This window comes from Rissa tridactyla, chromosome 1 (genome assembly GCF_028500815.1).
Source record: "Rissa tridactyla isolate bRisTri1 chromosome 1, bRisTri1.patW.cur.20221130, whole genome shotgun sequence".
Lineage (NCBI taxonomy): Eukaryota > Metazoa > Chordata > Aves > Charadriiformes > Laridae > Rissa > Rissa tridactyla.
The window spans coordinates 131,978,468-132,000,002 of record NC_071466.1 but is presented as its reverse complement, the minus strand read 5'-3'; the positions used below and the strand labels follow the sequence as shown (position 1 = coordinate 132,000,002).

Sequence of the window (21,535 nt, the reverse complement as noted above, 5' to 3'; positions counted from 1 at the left end):
GAAGAAATTGAGACCAATGAAAAGAAATCAGAATAAGGCTAACATAGTAGAACTGATATCATAAGGTAGACGTTTAAACATCTAATTTTCATAGTCACATTCGACTCTCTCTGTATTTGGCCAGAAATATGTGAAAACTCTCAAGTTAAAATCATAAAGAATGTCTGAGCTATGTTTCAACTTCATCAGCTTCTCTTACTTCATTTCCAGTCTGTGCAATTAGTATATCTTTAGCGGGTTACTGTGTGGCATTTGAGCCATTATAACTATCTCATTCATATTAGAATGGGAAAGTTTTAGAGAACAAGAACAGAGATGGAGAGGACCTCTTGTAGACAATGCAGAGTGAATTTTCTGTAAGTTCTACATTTTTTCCTGCAGATTCTAACATAAGGAAAAGTTGTTGGGCTGATTAAAGGAGCAGCGTTGGCCAAAAAGTAACATTAAAATCAAGTGATTATTTTTCTGGGATGCAACAAAAGTAGAAATGATGTCAGGGTAAGCAACATAGCGAAGCAGTGTTTCCCATGCTTTCCTATTATAGATGTCTAGGCAATCAGTTTAGATGGGATCCTTTCCTTAGAAGGCTGGAGCAGACAAAAATGAATCCTGCTTATCTGCCTCTCTACTGAATTTTGGGAACCTTTTTTGAGCATTGTTTTGTTTTACTTTTATACTAGTCACAGTACTAAATATTGCAGTTACAAAACACAGCTGCCAACATTTTAACACTTCTGCAGCACAAAAGCAAATACCAGGAACAAAAAATGTTTGCTTTCAGATTTCTTAAATGTTCTAAAGGCACTCAGTAAGCAGGTCTAATTTCCTAGAGAAGCAAAGCCTAAAGATATGTTTCTGGAAGCTGAGCTGGTTATCAGCCACTTATGAACAAATACTTTCTGGAGTATTTTCTCCCAGGAAGAGCATTTTTCCTGTACGTGTGAATTTTGATCAAATATTAGTGATATCTGCCCTACCTCAGAGAGTAAAGAATTCTGTGAAAAGGAAATTATTTCAAAAAATTATGAGAATATAGAAGTTAAAGTCTACATGTGTTCCTGTTAATATCAGGTGCCCATTGTAACAATGGAATGGCTGGTCAGATCCTCAGCAGAAGTAATATTCTGTCTGTAGCTTACAGAACTCTATAAATCTAATGAATTTAAAGTTTAAAATTTGCATTTTTAAAAAAATATGTGAAAATATAAAAACAATTGATGTGCCTTCTTTTTTTATGTCATCTGTACCAAGGAATGCTCATTATTGTTTCCCAGATAGTACGCAGAAAAATGTTTCTTCATGTATGAATCTGGAGGACACTTCTTAGAGTATTTTTAATGGTTTTGACCATGCAAGACCAGCATAGATAAAAAGGGTGATTTGAGTGGGTCTTATAAAGTGGTTTTTGGTTTGGGGTTGTTTTTCTTTTTTTTATTTAACTGTGCGGCACTTGTCCCTGGATTTTGAAGTGCTCTCTTAGGAAAGAAGCGTAGCGGAGCTGATCATGTATTTACAGAACTAGTGTCATAAAAGAAAACTTCAACTTGATGGCAATCTCATCAGGGAGGCTAAGGAAATTGCATCACTCCAACCTTGGTGTTTAGGGCCGAAATTTCTGGTACACTTCTTAAAATTCTGCTTTCGATTTCCAGGATATACAGAAACAAATGGCAAAGATGGAAGAGATGGTCTGACTGATCCTGTTTTGAACAAAGAATCAGATCTTCTTATTTCTGATATGGCAAGTGCAAGGAACAGAATAAACTGTGCTCTCTAGCGTAGAATCATAGAATGATTTGAGTTGGAAGGGACCTTAAAGATCATCTCATTTCAGGCCCCCTGCCATGGGCAGGGACACTTTCCAGTAGGCCAGGTTCCATCCAACCTGGCCTTGAACATTTCTGGGGATGAGGCACCCACAACTTCTCTGGGCAGCCTGTTCCAGTGCCTCACCACCCTCACAGTAAAGAATTTCTTCCTAATATCTAATCTAAATCTACGCTCTTTCAGTTTAAACTATTACCCCTCGTCCTATCGCTACACTGCCTAATAAGGAGTCACTCTCCACCTTTTCTGTAGGCCCCCTTTAAGTACTGGAAGGCTGCTATAAGATCTCCCTGGAGCCTTCTTTCATCCAGGCTGAACAATTCCAAGTCTCTCAGCCTGTCTTCATCTGCTTATCTTCATGGCCCTCCTTTGGAGCCCCTCCTGTGTCCTCGTCCTTCTTGTGTTGAGGACTCCAAAGCTGGACACGCTACTCCAGGTGGGGTCTCACCAGAGTGGAGTACAGGAGTACAATCACCTCCCTTGACCTGCTGTCCATGCTGCTTTTGATACAGCCCAGGATGCATGAGATAGCAGAAGATACTGTTCAATACCAGGACATGTTACTGGGGATTCCTTTGCAATGTTGCATGCAAATGTTAATTTTGTGAGGTTTGGCAAATAGTGACATAACTTTTAAGTGCTATGAAATCACTTTCTTTGAATTCTAAGGTGATGGGTCTTGGTGAAGCTACTAATGACAATTCTTTGCTGGTTTCACTCGATACCAGGGGTCAAATACTAGCATGAGAGTTTGAGAGAAAGTGCCAAACTGTGTCACACTAATAAACTATGTAGTTTGGCATTGTCAGAAAAACCTGCCTGCTATACAGCCCTGGATAAATACAACCATTTTAAAATTACTTCACAGGACATGTTTAAATATTCATAATTGCTTACAGAACTCAAAAACTTACAACCGAATAATAAAAATATTTAGATTATGTTTGCCATAAAAAAGCCAAGACCAAAAACCTTTGGGAGTAACTGTGTTTTTTGTTAAATAGAACCATACGGATCTACACATGTGCAGCATTATGCAATTAACAGTGATGCAACATGGGATGCTGTCTATTAAGTCAAAAATATTACAGTTAATACAACTGACATTGAAATGTTGATATTCATTATTTTGTTTTGGTGTATTTTGAGGTGAGTCTGGAAAATGATGGCCTAGGACCAAACTTAGAAGAAATTAAAAAGACACAGAGGCGTTGTTTGACAGACTGGAGTTTTGCTGAGCATTTTCAACCCCATGTTCTTCTTCAGGTATCTGTGAACTGACAATCTTAGACATACAGTCACCTCTCAGAATGCTGTACGAAGAATTAGTAGGGGAGTACAGGGTATTTCCTTGCTAGATGATTGATTCAGTTTTATCCCTTTTACATTTTTACTGAAATTGATTGTTCTTTCGCTGCTTTTCAGTTTCTTGTGTGAAATATAGTTTGTAATGGGTTTTTATTTCCTAGTTTGGCCAAAATGCGGCTGTCCTTTTTGGTAGTGAGTCTTTTAGCTGAATGTGTGATGGAGACAAAATGATCTTACCCTTAGGGGTGATCTTCCCTGGCAGTTTTGTGACTCATGAGTGCAGTGTATGTGAAAGCATACTTTGGAAATACCTATGCAGTAGATGTTTTATGGACAAATAGAAAATTTTGTTGTCAAGCTTAATTTATAGAAGTCTTGCAAGCTAAAGACTAAAACTTTTCATCTTGCAGAAAGACAGAACCACAAATGTGAAAGATAAGTTCAAGTGTAGATGGCTTAAGTTGGTAGGCCTTCTCCTGGGAGGAGTGGATTATTAGTTCCTGTGCTGCCTTGAGCTGCAATTCTTATTTCCTCCTGACACATGCTATACGTGGATGAAGGAAAGGCTGGTTGGGCTTTTTCAGCACCACTTCAGTATGGTCATACATTTCAGTACATCGGGAATTCCTTCTTAGGAAACATAAATAGCTAATACTAACTAAACTGTCAATAATTAGTGAACCTGGTCAAAGAATACTGATAGAAAATAACTGCAGCAGAAAATAACATTTTGTAAAAATATTTCCTTATATTTCATATCACATCTGAACATAATTTTTACACCAGCTGAAATTAAGGTTTTCATGTTTCAAGGGAATATTTGTTGATAGGAATTATTTCAGTTTCATTTCAGTTGCATAGTTCTGTAAAAATAATAGTTTAAAAGAAGGCTTTCTTCTAGCTGTAACTATAAAATAAATTTCAGCCTGCAGACAATGTAATCATTGAAAATGATGGGGCAGTACAGAACAGAGTGGAATAATGTAGAACACACTAAATCTCAGGGATGTGCAGGTTATAGTATGGCAAATTGAATACTAAGTAAACTTAACGAGCTAAAAGTAAATTTGTTTTCTTTTTACCTGGTATGTGATAGTTCTGCTCTTATTTGCTATTTATTTATTTAAATACTTTACTATTTGAATTTGTTTAAGTATTTGTTTAATATTTAAATTTACTTGTTTATTATTTAGCCAAACTTTTTCATTCATGGTTGGTCTCAGAAGAGGGAGCACAGTAACTGCCTCTTCTCAATATGAATAGCGGTGGAGTTTCAATTTCCACCTGCCTGAATACTTCAGATTGCAGGAATCCAAATGCTTTGCAGGAGGGTGAAGCTCCGAAGCACCTTTTGCTAAAAGCTGTACTGTGTAGCACCTGTTCATAAGCTTCTGTCTGCAGGGAACATGTACCTTTTTTCTTTCCTTTTCAGGTTCTTCATGCTGCATCCCAAGAATATAGATGTATTGATTCCTTTTATCATACACAAGATAATTCTTTGCTAATGGTTCTTCACAATCCTATGAATCAGTATCATTTGTGCCAAGAGACTTGGGATGTTACATTGCACTCTAATGTGGGATTCAGGTAACTGATTTTATCTTTCATGTCTCATTCACAGTCATTTTCAATTAAAGCCCACATGGCTATGCTTGAGGCAAAGCTTTGAAATTGAAAGATACCGTGATGTAGCATATTTATGAGAAAGCAAGTCGCACAGGTGGAAAACAGTGCTATATCAAAAGAATTCTGTTGAGACAAAGCTTTTCCGAATTAGGAGAACCATGCAGTAACTGTATGACTCCTTATCACAAACTATAAAAATACATATAATGCACACATACACTCGAAGTCACATTAGGGATATCCACATCAAGAAAATTATGTTGAGGACACTTCAGGTGAGGGAGGTTAAAAAGGAAAACTCTGTCTAAGAATTTAATTATCAGGTTTTTCAACTATGTATACACAAATTGGGCAAGTGTCACTGGGAAAGTTTTTCTAGAAAAAGCTAGAAGCCCTTTATTAATACTGGAATAATTTTTTCACAGAATACTATATTATTCTTAATTCCTTGTCACTATGTGCTTACCAGTTAGAGGTATGCAAGTGGTTGATTTATCCACTATTACGTCTTTTGTCAGTGTACCTATTCATTTTGGAATACAATTTTGCACTGAAACAGCAATATGAATGATGTTTGTCAAGCTGCTATTCCAAATAATTGTATGAAAATAGAATATGTGTCCATGTATTGTTACGTAAAGAAGCTACAATGCCATGGAGATACAGCTGAGCTATCTTTAACCATGTCATTTTGGTGGTTTCCAGATTAATAAGATTTGATTTACCAAATAAAATTTCAAGTAAATTATCCAATGGACAAACACCCCACACACCCCAATTTGTCTGCAGGCATTGCTTTCTAATTACAGTGCCTCATTTATCAGAACACGGGAATCTGTTAATAGCAAATTTTTTTGGTATCTATATATTTGAACAGGGTTTGAATGCTATATAGGCAAAGTGTGCCTTCCTGAAGACGTTATTTTGTATTGTATTTCATATCTTTGCTGTCAGTCAAGGAATTCTGTGTGAGTCCATCTCAGCTTTCCAGGTGCTTGGACTTAAATTATTTGCCATGAAAAGAGGCCAGTGTAATTAGCAATGACTGGGACCAGAGCCAGAAGAGATTTATCAGCAGAAATACAAAGTTCCTTGGAGAAAATGCTGGCTGTTTTATGGTTGTTGGGCAAATCCACTAAATGTCTAGTCAATCGACTTTTTTGCATGTATATAACAGATGAAATCTTCCTCAAAAGATAGTGAAAGATAGTGTGTTCAGGTAAACCTGTGTCTTGCATTCAGATAGACCAAGGCAGGGGGTCAGTGGTCTCAAAGTCTGTTACACAAAAGTCTGTTGGAGCCCAGAGCAATTTTCTTTCCCAGATATTCTTACCCCTCTTTGGGGCACTGGACATTAAGGGCCTGGTACAAGTTGCTTAAACATCTGGTGCCAGTCTAGGTGCCTGGTGTTATCTGAGATGTCTGCACAGGGCTGACACATGTGACATGAGACCCATAGGAGACCCATACTCTTTGGGAACAGATACTGGAGACCAGGTCACATACCCTAGTACATCTAACATGTCACTTGGTGTTTACATACACTGGCACGTCATGCCAGTGGCATATTGTTGTTCTGTTGTCTGTAGGAGCAGATAGTGGGGAGCCAGACCTTCTCGGGAAGCATTTCTTCTTGAAAGAAGAACTCTTCATCTATGGAATCCTAAACCAATTGGCTGGTCACCTTGAAAGGCATTGAAATAGTCAATTCAAGGCCAATTGAAAAATGGGAAGAGCTCTTGATACCTGGAAAACAAAAGTTGCTAATTTTGCATCCAAAAAGGAATGAAGCAGATTCTCTGGTAGATCCATTATAATTCAGTTTAGGATGGAATAGCTATATGCTTCCTCCTTCTTACTCTTCCACATACACTGGAAACAAGTCTTGGACATTAAAGATAGCTTCTGCTTGGGGCTTGCCATCTTTGTTCAGTGACACTTCATAGGCTTCTGTTTCAAAGCAGCAAGGAGTCTCTAAAGAAACTGGCATGAAAGCTAACGATAAGGTTTGGCTTTGCTCTTTTTTCATAGAAATACGTCACTGCTATGTATGCTGCTTAGTATCTGTGAAGAGCTACAGGCTCTCACTTGCTTCTGTTACATGGCATCAATGCCTGCCTTTTCTCTGCAAAGTAATCAGCGCATTTTCTGACCTTATTCAACCTTTTTGCTAAAGATAATTTAAATTTCCAGACAAAGTATCATAAATATTTGCTAGTGTATGTTTCCAAGCAACATAACACTTCTGTGGAAGACAGCCTTTAAATACCTGGAGTGCTTGAAGCTGTTGCCTGCATTAGCTTCCAGATCCTGCTTAGTTGCCAGAAACAGGCACAAACCCTACTTCTTAATTAAGCAGTAGTATTACTAGTTTTTGCCTTTATATGAAATAACTGGCTCCTGATGAGTTTAGTAACAATATATTGATTTTCCTTTTATTAAAATTAACTATCATTCTAATTTGGGGAATATATTTAAGAGCCACAATTTCACCACAGGAGACTTACAAATACACAACAGATGCTGTGCTTGACTGTTCCTCTGTTGGGAGTTCTCTACCTGTGTTTACTTGTTACTTCTTTATTGTGATATCTTATAGACCACAGACCCACTTTGTAGGGCTGATCCATACTTAATGTCTGGAATATGCTTCTGTCACCTGCTAATCGGTTGGTTACAGTGGGTCATTGTACAGCAAATTCTCATGCAAGGGGGAAATTAAATTTCTTACGTTGCAGCAATTTTTGCTCCTGCAGATCCCAGTTACCCTTCCTTCTTCTCTATGGATATCAGGTCCCATAGTTCATGTAGAACATCCAAAAATTCAGGAATTGTGCTGTTCAAAGAGTAGGCAGCAGGAGGCTGCGTGTGAAATCCAATGAATGCTACTGACTAAAGGGATCCAAAGGCATGGGCACACGTACCTGCAATGATACATGTGTGTAAAACATTTCAACTCTGGTTAGGATAAGTGGCCACTCTGTCAGGAAGCCAAGTGAATTCAAATCTTATCAAATCTATTCTTTTGCTCAAAGTTAATCTTAATGACATTTGTTTACTGTTTCATAGTAAACACATTACACAAGTTACTGGAAAAGAATAATCCTTTCTGAGAAATGATTCTGAGTCAGACATTGGCAGTAGTGACATCAGAATACATATTAATAGAATGTGTATTTTTGACTTTGAATGACTGTTTCATTGCCCTAAAATATTTTCCACGCGAATAATCTCTTTTTTATTTATAACGTATATTCATCTTCAAGTTATTCCAGTACTGGCAACTCTAGGTTCCAGCCTAGTTTTGCCTTTTGTTTTCAACACCTTTGTTTTTTTAGCTTCTACGCTTTTCTTCAGATACAAGCAGAGTCACCTTGTCCCTACTGAGTGTACGATCAACAGTTTCTCCATGCAAGTTTCCCAAAGCAGGCTCTACCAACGTTTCAGGAGCTGGGAGAGACTTGTATATCATTAAGCTGTACATGAACTTTGTACATCTCCAGTCTGTGTAAATAGCCTACATATTAATTCTTTTGGACATACAACGTAATGCTACAGTAAGAACTTTAAAACTGTCATGGGGTCAAGAATTGGTTGCGCCACCTACAGGTTCGCAACCAAAAACTGTGATGCATACAGAAGTTTTGAATACCATTGAATCATCTTGAACTTATAAATGCAAAACATTATGAAGACACAACAACTGAATCTCATGCATTCTTTAAAAGGCCCTTTTAGTTTTGCACACATGAAAAAATATACTTTAAAGAATTATCGTAGCACTCCAAACAAGGAGTTGAGTGGCAACTGCTTATAAGACTTACAGGGTTCATCCGACGACTTTGGAAGCAGTTGTTCACAATCAAGTAGCAGTCATTCAGCAGTCATTTCAGACACCCTCGGAAGATGAGACAATGCAACTACCAATACCAGATGCAAACTCTGGATCAGTTTGTCATTCAGTGCTCACTTCAAGTGCTCATTGTGAATATTCTTAAATTACGCCAGGCTACGGTGCACTGATTCTCTAATCTGCATTTCAGTGACAATTTCCAAGCACCTTTCTTGTCATGTGGATGAAGAAGAGCTAGGAATTAAATAGAGCAACACCTCCTCAGTTGCTGAACAAACAAGTGAAGTGTATTCTAAAAGACAATATAAATCAAGAGCAACCAAGAAAATAAGCTATCCTGGTGGTAAAACAGTGAGGAGGAGAATTAGTCTCAACCTTTCTTAAAATGAATGTCTCTGTTTTCTGACTTTCTGGATTTTCTTTGAGGGCAGGCATTTTTTGGAAGACAAGTTTCTAATATCTCTGCAGATAGGAGGACCAAAATCCCAAACGTAAGATATATTAAGCAAATACCAGCCACACAAAAATACCAGCTCCTCTGAAAACTGAGCGAAACCCTGTCAAACACAAGTCTTTTCTCAAAGGTTATAAAATAATATTTGTATAAGAAACTGAGAAACCAAGGGATCTTGTTTGACCTGAAATCATATAAGTGAAAACTTTATTATGGTAAATAGAGGACTGTCATGCTTTTCAGAAACTATCTCGAGCTGGTGGCCAACTCAATTGAAGACTGGGTGAAAGAGGAAGAAGCCAAATACCAAGAAGAGAAGATGGCTAAGGAAATAGAGTCTCTTAAACTGGAAAAAGCCATCACAGAAGGACCTTTTGCACTGTCTTCATGTGCTGACAAAAATCCTGGCCTCCCTAAGAAAGACAAAAGTGGGTATCTTTTTGTTTTTTCCTAGAAAATTCATTTTTCATGTTGACTACTGAGACCCAAAGCTGTTCAGAGGAGAATTGCATCTATTTTTTCATGCAGTAACCTTGTTTTGTCATCTGTATAGACATAAATACGTTTTGAAATTAATTAAATACACATTTAAATATTCTGCATTGTCCTCTGTTCTGAAAACTGAGACCTTTAATGTCAATTTATGTTTACAATAGCTGTGTTTATTTAATGGAATTACTTTAAGGATTACATACAAATATGAATCTCTCTTTAGATGACTGAACATATGAAGAGTGAGCAGTAGTTAAAGTTGGCGACGCAGTTCAGGAAAATTCCTTTTTAAAAGGGCAGGATAAAAGCTGGAAGTCAGCAGCTGTGGGCTAGAAGCTAAAACTGGAATTGACTAGACTGCAGAGCAAACTTTAATTACAAGCAACATTTTGGATAGTGAAAATTGTAAGCAGTTAATACAGTAACACTTGAGCGGGCAGAAAAATCTGAAAATCCACTTTGACAAAAGAGAACTTTTGTCCAATTTGTCTGTTTGTGTATTTAGATGGCATTAACAATGATTTGTTGATATTTAGCTTTTGCTTTTCCCACCTTCTTTGAGAATGTACTTTGAAACCTACTATTAGTAGCAATTAGCATTTACAAAAATAGGAAAGTTATTCCTCAGCCCAATTAACACGTCTGATTATAGTTTGGAAACCGAAAGGACACTTATAACTTCTAAATCATAATCTGTACCTATCTAGCTGTCACGGGAGCTTAGATTTGAGTCTTGCCCGTCTAGTGCCTCATGACAGATATTCATAGAGAAGTTCACTGGCTGGAAGAAGATAATCACCTCTAGCTGGGACGTGCAGATGGGCGAGAGTGTCTTCTTAGGTGATTTTAGTTTCACTAGCACTGCTGTAACCCACACTGCAATTTTTACTTTTTAATACAAAGTAATTTAACCAGAAGTTTCTGACAGTGTACTGTAATCTTTTCTAGCAGGTAAATATTGGGTATCCAAGCACGATATAAACCCACACACCTAGAGGGATATCCTTTTCATGAGTCATAGGTGCTATAAAGCCCTAATAATAAATAGGGGATATGGTAGGTGTTTCTTTTGTGAAGGTTTGAAGGGTCAGGCGGCGTTTACTCACTTTTTTGACTTGAATGGTTGTAATATCTATGATTCTGGTATTGAGCTTGTTCTGGCTTTTGGTGAGCTGGTTAAAGCACTGGATCTGAATTTTGGAAGAGCGGTAGTAGCAAAAACAATAAATACTGCTTGATGTTTATTCAGCATTGCTCATCTGCATAAAAAAGACTTGTTGCAGGAGCAAAGCCTTCAATAACAAGAAGCAGAGAGTCATTCTTTAAATACGTTGGTACATTGTTTAGCATGTTTGGTCCCCAGTTATGACAATCAAGTAATACTAGTTGTTCTTCTAACTTGAACAGTCTTTCTATTTTATCTCCAAAAATATTTAACACTTTCATTATTCTACTTTTGTATTTTTACTATTTACAATATGAATTTTTTTATTTACTTGCATTTCTTTGATATTCATTTTTCCATTTTTTAAAATTATTCCATTTTCATATATTTATAACCTCATTTATTCCCAATTCATTTCTCAAAGGTAGCATGTCAGGACCTGAGAGCCTAACAGAGACTATTCCAGAATCTCAACCTAACAATGAAAAAAGTCCCTTTATCAGAGAAGGTTCGCTAAAGGTGAGGCAAAAATATGTATGTTTCTGAAATGAACTAAATAACACTGCTTTCCCAGGAAGGTAAGCCTTCATTCTTCCATAGACTTGACTCAATCCTCTTTGCTATAGCTCTTGGCTATTTTTTGTATTCTTTATTTTATGTTTTCTTTAATTTACTCCATATTGTTTCAGTTATGTTATTTTCTTAAGGTAAGACTATTTGGAGTTAAACTAGACATTCCAAAAGCAATTCATAATTGCAGTAGTAGGAAATGAGAGTTATGGATAATATCCTACTTCTTGTTGAAGTTTTCTGGTTATAAAGCTAGGAGAACGTAAGATCCAGATTCATGGAAGTACTTATGTACCCCACTCCTACTTTTACTATCTACATCTCTTTAAAATTAAGGAATATAAATATGGCACCTCAGAGTTTCCTTATGACAGAGATTCCCATTTTATAGATGTAGACCATGGTCATGCACAACAGATGAAATTACTTGCTTAGCGTGACACAGTAAGTTTCTGGCTGAGGTAGGAGTTAAGCACACATAAGATGTGAGTCCTAGCATTGTCAGTATCTGTTACTCTGCATAAATCTGGCTTAATTGATATTGTATTCCCCTGCTTTTTTGGACTCCTCACAACTATAGAATGTCTCATCTTTCTTATAGTGTGTAATACTCTGCACTTAAAGTACTGATATTGGAATGTAGATATGAAATGGTGTTAACCAATTCCTGGACACTCAACTTGAGCTGGCGTGGCTCAAGTTAGGCTAATGCCTAACTTGTAACTGTGAATTTTTACCATTTCTTTCACAGAAATGCTGGTGCTTTGGTATGCTTAGAATATAAAATGCTACAAAACTCTAAATACTCTGGAAAATCTCACATCTCTCTTGTTGTCTGATACAAGGTGTTAATTCTGGCATCGATACCTCATTCCTCTTTCTGTAAAAGCATAAAATCATTTTATCTCACGGTTGCATTTTTGGAATAAACTAATACCAGTGATGCATTCTGATTTGGTGATAAGTGTTGTGGAAAAGTGCACAACAAAATAATTCTTTTATGATTGAATGTGTAAGATACAAATAATCATCTGATACATCTTCTGTGGCCAAGAATGACTTATCCTGTGGATTGGATGAGTCAGTAATTTTATGCAAAGTGTAGTGTGTAATATTGTAAAACCGTAGGCATGTTTGGAAAACATGGGGGTGACTTAGAGTGACTTAGAACATTGGTTCCTTTGAGTTTGTTTAGTTGCACTCTTTTCAGTGTGCACATACGAAATACCTTATAATACAAAGAGAACCACAGTCAGTTGAATTCCTAACATTTAATGTAGGCTTGGAAGGAGGAGCAGGACCAACTACTAGAGGAAGAACAACTTAAGGAAGAAAAAAAAGGAAAAAAAGAAAATTTGGGAGGTAAAAAGAAAGGACAGGAGATAATACATGAAGAAAGTAAAGGTTCCAACAAGAAATCTTCCAAAGAGAAGTTTAAAGATGAGCCAGCAAAAGCCGCTGAACTTGAGGATCCCAGCATCCCAGAACCACATTCTGAGAAAGTTTACAAGGTAAGGAATCATATATTGCACGGAAGTGCGAACTATTTATATATAGGGTCAAGACACAGGCAAAGCTATTATCCATTGTGAAATTCGAGTTCAGGGCAAATGAAGCCTAAGTCAGTCTTGTTCAACTCCATCATTTTAGCAGCAGATCCTTTCTTAAAAGTTTTGGAAAGCAGTTTCTGATGTTTAAGATTATCCTACCTAAAAGTATTTAATTAACTTGGATGGTTTTTAGTGTATATGCCATGAACACAAAGATAAGTTGATCATGGTTTTGTGCCCGTGGAAAATATAATTATGGGATTAATTTTGCCTGAAAACGTGATTTTCATGGGAGAGAATAGGAAAGGGGAACATAAAGACCTGTTCCAATGCCTATATCTGGGGCCTGCTAGACCTAGTTGAAGTTCTGCCTGTCCACATTGGAAATCAAGTAAAAGGAGTTCACTGTTTCTTCCATTTCCTGATTCAAAATTCATGGAGTACCCTAATACAAGGTATTCTGCCTGTTAAATTAACAGAGGGAGATTTCTTACAGAGGGGATTCTTCATTAGTTTTTGTTACTTATTAGTAACAAAAAGAAAACTTAGAAAAGAAAAACAATTAGAAAACTTATTAGTTTTCTCCAAACAGTTTTTAGGCATTTCGCACTGGTTTATATTTGCAGAGTCTAAGCCTTGCATCCAAAACTTGTAGGTCGATATATTCTAGTCTAACCTTGCTTGAATATAGACTTCAAACTCAGAGATAAAGTAACACCAGTATGAACTTGAGTTCGCTCACCTAATTTTTGCCAGTTTTTGGTGCTTTGGAAGGCACAGCAATGTAAGAATTGGATTTAGTGTCTGAATTCCAAAATCTAGAGGGTGGAAAACTGAATCTTTATCTGCCCTTTATCTGATCACATGACAATGTACTTTGTCTCTTTGTGCTTGTCCAGAATTTGTCTTTCCTTGCCATTATGTGTTAAGCCACCAGTCTACTTGCTACTCTTCTGTTTCCATGAGGGTCCATAGCACTGAATGACCAGATTCTGCTCTTGTGTGTACTTCACTTAGTAACTGAGAAATTATTTGGATAAGAGAATAACATGTTATGTATTTGCTAAAGTTTTTATTACATTAGTTAAATATCTAAGCAAAAAATGTTGACCAGAACAGTGGGATCCTGAGAATCTGTCCTTCATTTGCCTTTTTCATAGCTTCTGCCTTTCTCATTTACACATAATCTAAAACTTGTTTTTCCAGTTTCTTGGCTACGATACAGGGGAGGATCTCATTCAAGTATCAGGAACCAATCAGTATCTTTTCCCATCTGATGGAGGACAGATTCATGTAGAGAAGATAGAGTTTGTAAAAGGTGATTCTTTAATTCTTTATACTTTGCTTTGACTCGGTTACTAACTGATGGCATAGTTTCTTAATCCATAAATGCTTTTTCATGTCTTAATAGTAGAAATTCAGTTGAAGACATTGTGAGAGTACCATGTAATTCTGTATTAGCCTCTATCACTACTAATATTTACATTTTACTGTAGTATGTTGACAATTGATAAATAAACGAAGTACCAGAAAACTAGAAATGAAGAAAAATCAGTTCATATTTACCTGTTCAATGGCAACCAATGCATGATATTACAAGAATGCGTGTTCCAGTAATTTGTCCAGTCAGGACAATTTTCAGGAAGTTTTTGAATATTTAGTCTAAACTCAGCAAACCTTAATTTTGCCTTCCTGGTCTGCTACTAAGCAAGTCAGTCTACTTCAGAGGAATTTTCTTTTTTATGTGCTTTATAGTTGCAAGTGCAGGGTTTTTTTTGCATGTGGGGCAGTTCTGAAGCCTGGTGGGAGCAATAATAGTATTCTGTTGCTTTGCAGGTCTAACTTTGGTAAAGGTGAAAGTCATAAAAGACAACCACAATTTCTTCATTCATATCACAGACCCCAAGGAAAACTTAAAAGAAATCGAAGTTCAAGAAATTAATGAAGAACAGAAGATTAGATCAGGTTAGTGGATTGACATCACTGATATAAAGAATTAATAGTTTGACATATTTAGTAATTTAATGCAAACCTTATAAACTATCAGAAAATAAATCCCGACTAATGGCAGACGGTAAATAAGATCAGTGTTCTGTAAATAGAAGTAAAAATCCAGTTATCCAACTTAAGCACCATGTAGAGAGATCTTACTAAGATGTAGAAGCACAGTACAGGACAACAGGTGTAAACCAGTCTCTTTTCCAAAGCAAGGAAATAAATTAAAAGAGTCACTATTCCTTAAGAACATAATTTTCTTCCTCAGTGGACGACTCCTTCAGACCTTAATGTGGCCTGGGAAAGCCTAAGAAGATGCAAACTGAATCGTATCCATTGTGACCAGGATAAATGCCTGCCCTCAAGAAGGGAATATTTTCCCCTTTCAAGTGGGCCTCCTTTTGTGGGTTGGATGACCATAGCATTAGTGCCTCTTCAAGACCTTTGCTGTGGAAACAGATATTTCTGCAGTTCAGCAACTTCTACTGCTGGTTGACATGTTGCTAACACTCAGAAAGCATTGAATCCAAATCCTTTCTGAACCGAGGTGAGAGTGTTCCCAAGATGAAAGCCAGTCTGTAACAATTTCTGTATATATTTGCCAAAAGCACTGTGGAATTGCTGTCACTGAACTGAAGAGTGTTGGAAAAGTATAACTTCTGGTAGGTGTGTTAGCTCTTTTAGTCTTCACCGGTCTTAGAAAGCATCCTGCTCTTGCTCCTCTCCTTGGCTTCAGGTGCCACCAGTGATGTAATTGTAGGTTGCCTGAATAGAAAATTTCATCCCTTCCGCAGATGAGATGTTTCTTGTCTGCCCTTCTGAAAGCAGTCTTGTATCATTCTGGGGTCTGCCAAATGGTACTTTCAATCACCAGTATGCTAGCATCTGAGGCAAGTTGTATTCACTTGGCATGAGTGAGAAGCTTTCCTCCTGTATAAAGAGGAGTACCTTATAGAAAGGCAGTAGGGAAGACAAGAGTCAATCCACTCTGATGCTTGGCAGTGGCTGAATCGTAACAGTGGTAAGCTTTTACTGCAATCAAAATGTCAAAAGAGCATCCTGCAGGTGGTAGTCACCAATGAACATTGCAATAACAGAGTAAATGGGACCAGACGAGGTCTCAGTAATGTGCCTTGTTGATGAAAGAACTGGGAGATGGCTAGGAGTTGGGTGCCTGCCTTAGCCTTCTTTTGTAGTCTTCTCTGCTGCTCCTCACAGTTTTAAGAAGCTGTTCCCCATTTTGGAAATCCCAAGGATTTCCTTTTACCAGCAGAACGTTTCTTTAAGGCAGCAGGAGTTGAACTAGACTCAAGGTAGGTTCCAGCGTCACTTTCTCGAAGGTGTTACCTTGCATAGTTCTTGTGGTTTCCAAGGATGACATGCTCATCACGTGACATCTTCTCCTGCACCTCTAAGTGAGCTTGTCTCTTGATCCACTTTCACAAATGCCAGACACATCTTTGGATCTAATTTCTCAACTTTTTCTCCTTTCTTTTACTTTCTCCTTCAGGTACAGTCCCTGTGACAATATCTGACAGACAGTGTCTTTTATTAGTGCATAGGCTACGTGTGATAGAAATGAGCAGTAAGCCAAGTAGGGAACAGAAGTAGGGATTCTTGGCTCCAGAACTAGGTTCTCTTGCTGTTTAAATTCACAAAGACTTTTCACTAGTTGTTGCTATTAAACCTGTTTTTACAAAACTAGCTAATTAGAATGCAATTTCTAGATGAAAAATCGCAGCTATGTTACACAAAACTGAATGTGATATACAACCCTGTGAATGGAATGATAAAGTTTTCCCCGTCCCATATTAATCTATTTTACAGGTTAGTTATCCACATTGATGTGCCACTGTTCACACCAGTCATTGGTTTGCAGATCAGGTGGTTCTGGTATGTGTTGCTATCTTTAAAATTCATTCTAATTTTTTTAAAGGAAAATTGAAAAATCAAAAGAAAGCTGTGAGCAAGTTTGGATCGTTTTCAGCCACCTTGGAAAATGGAATCCAGCTGTCCCTGAGCTATTATGGACCTACAGGGAAGACAGCAGGTAAAGTAAGCAAATAGAAGAGGATATTTGAGAACCATAGGGGGAATTTGGGTTTTTTTCTTTTTTTTTTTTTTTCTTCATAAACTCCTTAACCCAATAATGTGTTGCATGCAATTCTGCCTTTCTCAGCAGCTGTTACTACATGGTGGGGAATTTTCAGCAAGGCTCAAGATGATATTACGCTGTCAAGAATATTCTATGATTTAAATTTCAAAATGGAGGGAGGTCTCCATGGTTTTTTTACTTACTGTGAAAACATAGCAGTGCAAGGAGAAACTTGCAAGTATTGTTATTAAGTAGCCCAGCAAAATCAGCCAATTAATTTGAGCCAAAGAAAATGTGATTTGCTGAGAAGTCTTCTTGGCTTTCCAAGAAATAATATTTTTGTAAATTTATATAGGTGATTATGGACTATTTCATTCTATGTTAGGAGTTGGACTTTAGGTTACAGTTGTGCAGACATAATGAGGGATTTCTCTCAGCCTTTCAACAAACGCATTCACCAACTGGAAGCAATTGCTTCACAAAACCACAGTGAAAATAGCGTCTGCTTTTACCAAGAGCTTTTTGTTTCCATTACATTTGAAAGGCCACTGAAACCATCATACGGATAAAAGTGAAACCCTCCTCTGATCAGCAAATAATCCCAGCATTTTTCAGCTCCTAAAATATGAAAACATTTAATTGAATGCATCTTTGTGTGGACTGTGGTAAACCATTCAACTATACACTCAGTTTTTGTTATTCAAATACATTATAAAAATTAATTACTAAAACAGGGCTTTTTAAACTTGGGCCAAGAGAGCATCCACGGTGTAGTGGACTGTGAAAATTGTATTTTGGCATAAAAGAGAGACATGTCTAATTAAACACCTATACGTCAGCTGTGACATTCAGGCTTTTTCACGTGTACCATAAGCATCCTGTTCTACATTAGCATAATTCTATGTTGAGTTTTAGTGCAGCACTGCTGACTGGCATTCTTTGATTGTTTGCAGTTTTTCTACAATGACTTGCTTGTGGCTAATTTCCCTTGTGGGTGTTTGTATCGTAAGAGCTCAGAAAAATTCTGACCAGAAATATTCTGGTTTAGACTATTCTCATATGCCGTCCATTCCTGGTATAGAATGGTATGCCATGTAATCCACAGTTTCTCTGCACAGATTGTTTAGATTGGGTGTGAACTATTCATTTTCTCTGCATTACTGAAAAAAATTTCTGGAACCTCTCTAATACTCATTTTTCTTACTGTTTTTCTCATTTTGTCTCTTCCCTATTCCTTTTAGGGAAGCTAAGGTGACAAAAGGCCTCAGGCTGTTTGCTGGCTTTATGCGTCTTTTTTATTTCTTGGTTAAATGTTAGTATTTGTTTAAGTTTTGAATTGTTTTTCTTTTTCTGCAGCACGACCAAAATCTAATTTCAGAGCACCTTAGAACCAGACCTAGAATTAAGCTTCTCCTCACTTTGTGAATCTGGCACTGCTTGAGCACCTGCGAGGCTTTCGCCTCTGGGTATTATAGGTCCTTTGCACTTGCTCTTTGTGCCTTGATGAAATCATGAGAGTCCAATTCCAAGTGCTAGAGATCTGTATGTGTGTGCAGGAGGATGGAAACCTTCCTTAATCTGACAGTCCTCTGGAATGTCACATCTCTCTCAAGATTTCTAAAGACACTTTCCCTCAGTCTCAACAATCCACTCTTTTTCATTGTTGCCCTCAGGCACTGTGTTCTCATTTTTTAGATCAACCAGATTGAAGTAGTAGGTGAAATCTCTTAAGGGGTCAAGAGCCTATAAGAACTTCTATTTCTAAAATCAGCAGAAAGTAGTGTTGTCTGAAACTGAGCATGCTCCACTTCACAGCATGAGTAGCTGGGAAGGATAGCTCCCCTCACTATATGTAAGAACTTGCTTATATGCAGTTTGCAGTGTTCACATGGATATTTATACTTGCCTGACAAGACGGATTACATTCACCAATTATTTTATTGGACAGTTGCCTCAAAATCCTTCATTTCATCTATCCTACTTCTCTGTGGAGCATAGCTCTGTCAAAGTTTTAGTCAGCGTTTTCTTTTCACCATCCACCTGGAGATGAGTAATACTTGTTTATTCCATGGCCGTGTTGTCTATTAAATGTGTATCAGAATGGACGCTATGGGGAATTTTATACTTTTCTGTTTTATATAATTAGCTGAGAATTTATCTCTAGTATATTCCAGATAACACAGTTCTGTTCACATTTCCTCAGCCTTCCAATAAGCTGTAAAAGCCACACAGCGTAAATTACAGTACATGAAAGCAGAGCCACATAACAAAGCATCAGATTCTCATGCATCAGGCATGCATCAACTAATGAAAATGGGGATTTCAAAAATCTTTGTGGCGATCTAAATTTTCCTTTCAGGACGCGGATATATTCAGATATCTCTGCATTTTACTAATGCTGGCACCAAGACAAAAACAGAGATTGAAGGCTTAAAAACTGAGGCGGAAAGCTTGTTATCCATGGATTCCATCACCAGATGATCTAATAGTTTCTTCTAGCCTTAGATTCTTAAATTTTGGGTCACCTTTGCAGTTTCCATAAATCGAGAATCATCCATAAGGCAAATGAACATGCAGGGAGCCTTTCTAGTAGTTTAGAACTTTATTTTTAAGGTGGTCTCCACATTTTCTTATCTGCAGAGATTAAACCATCTGTGTCAAAACCTTTCTGGAAACAGTGGACATAGTAGCACTTAGGCCTACCTTTTATCTTTTTCAGCCAAAAATATACTAACGCTTCATCTGTGTTACAGAAAATGCTACGATCTCACACCAGAATGGTTCTATTAGCATGCTTCCGGATGCATTTCTTTCCTTCTTTGTCTGAATGTGATCTGGCTTGCAATTTGTCAATGAGTTAGTTAACTGTTCTTTGCCTGATGTTATCGGTTTTCACATTAGATAATGATGTTGTTCATTAGAAGAAGCAGAATTACAATGTAATCTTACCAAAACAAAAAAAATAACAAAGGATTTTTGTAAGTCTTCCTAAAGACATTCTTGAAATGACTGACTTGTTAAACTTCATACTTTGTAGACTACTAAGCAAATCAAACTTGCTTTATTTATTTAAAAAAGGTTTTCAAAAGATGGTTTCTGAGATCATCACTGGTGTTTTCATTTCTTATCTGTATGGATGTGGTTAAGATGTGGATAAGAAGTTGCTCCATCTGGGTAGCAAGTTCTCCAAAACAAACAAGAATTCAATTACTTAAATTGTCTGCATGGGAAACAAGGTGGTATTTCATGAATTGTATGTTTTGGACTTAGGTGCCTTCAAGCACGAGTAGGTGATTTTATAAAAATCTTTCCAAAAAGCGTTATGGTTAGAGCTGGCTGGGTTTTTCTGATTAGGCAGAGGTGTCAGTTCATTGAAACAAAAATGTTTTACAGAACATCTAAGTTTGTATTAATTGTATTTTCAAGAAGGCAACATGACTTCATCCTGTCAACATGCTTAGCAGGCTGCCCTAATGCTTGTCCTTTAAGAATTGGGAGAGTCTTAGCAAGTCTAGATCATCTGTATCCTTCTGAATCATTAGAGCAAAATAGAGCTATGTAGTGCAAAACTGCTAGAGTTGGTCCATGCTGGATCTGCCCATGATAAAGCATAACAACTGTGATAGTTTCCTAGATACTAGACTCAAAATGTTTCTACCTATCTAGGTATTCTGGAGGTAGAAGAGAGTTTTTAAAATTGTATTTTCTATTTTTGAAAGGCAGATGATGACTTATAGGAAACAATAGGTTCAGGATGTATTTTAGGCTGACAAGTAGTCAGTCTATGGAAAGATTTTCTAAATAATTTCATATATTCAGTCCCTCTATCTGAAATAATAAACTCCCTCACCGAGGCTGTTATTTCAAAGGTAAAATTCAGTGTACAAATTCTTGTTAAAAAATAAAATGTCACCATCTGCATGTATGAAACTTAATTGCATTAAATATATTGCTTTTCCTTTCCTTAGATGATAAAATAGATCCTGTCTTGGCAAGAATTTTGAACATCCCTTCTGTTCATATTCCAACAATGATTTCTCCTGTTACATCAGCTTCAGAAAAAAAGGATAAGTCCATCAAACAAAAATCAGGAAAATCTCTGCCATCTGCAAAAACAAGCCGCAGCAAAATAGGCCCTTCACCACCTGATGACCCAGTAAAGCAAGAACAAGGAAAGGTGGGAGAATAGGCATTATGCAATGAACACAGAAAAGAAACAAAAAATTCAAATACCAAAAGTTACACAACAGGATCATATGTTCTTCTCGCAGGGCTTTGAGCTGTGCTTTAACAAATTCCTAACAACTGATGGTGCTTCAAAGGATATGTTTACTCTTCCAGTTGTTCTCAGATGTACGTATTGGCAGCTGTTAATGAAGCTAGCCTTTACAACTCCACGGTGTAGGGCAGTCTGTCTTCCACGGTCCACGTACTTTTGTCAATTTTGTCTTTACAGTTACACCTGTTACCTTATTATCTCAGTGACTAGAATTGCTCTAGAAATCAATTTTTAGTTTAACCAAGTAGGAGAGCTGTTCTGTGCCTTCCAAAACCTGTATTGGAAAGTCTAACCAAATAGTAAATTAGTGGAGACAGTTTT

At 37.1% G+C, this 21,535-nt stretch overlaps 1 protein-coding gene across 1 annotated transcript in view; it reads left to right on the top strand.

Annotated features, from left to right (window-relative positions):
• SPAG17 (sperm associated antigen 17) overlaps window positions 1-21,535 on the top strand; it is a 105,911-nt gene that overhangs the window by 48,427 nt on the left and 35,949 nt on the right. Inside the window, exons 15-24 of the mRNA XM_054214622.1 lie at window positions 1,653-1,741; window positions 2,977-3,093; window positions 4,568-4,722; window positions 9,312-9,496; window positions 11,150-11,244; window positions 12,576-12,806; window positions 14,052-14,163; window positions 14,682-14,810; window positions 16,777-16,890; window positions 20,904-21,112. Of these exons, the coding sequence (XP_054070597.1) occupies window positions 1,653-1,741; window positions 2,977-3,093; window positions 4,568-4,722; window positions 9,312-9,496; window positions 11,150-11,244; window positions 12,576-12,806; window positions 14,052-14,163; window positions 14,682-14,810; window positions 16,777-16,890; window positions 20,904-21,112 (1,436 nt within the window). The remainder of the gene's footprint in view (window positions 1-1,652; window positions 1,742-2,976; window positions 3,094-4,567; window positions 4,723-9,311; window positions 9,497-11,149; window positions 11,245-12,575; window positions 12,807-14,051; window positions 14,164-14,681; window positions 14,811-16,776; window positions 16,891-20,903; window positions 21,113-21,535) is intronic.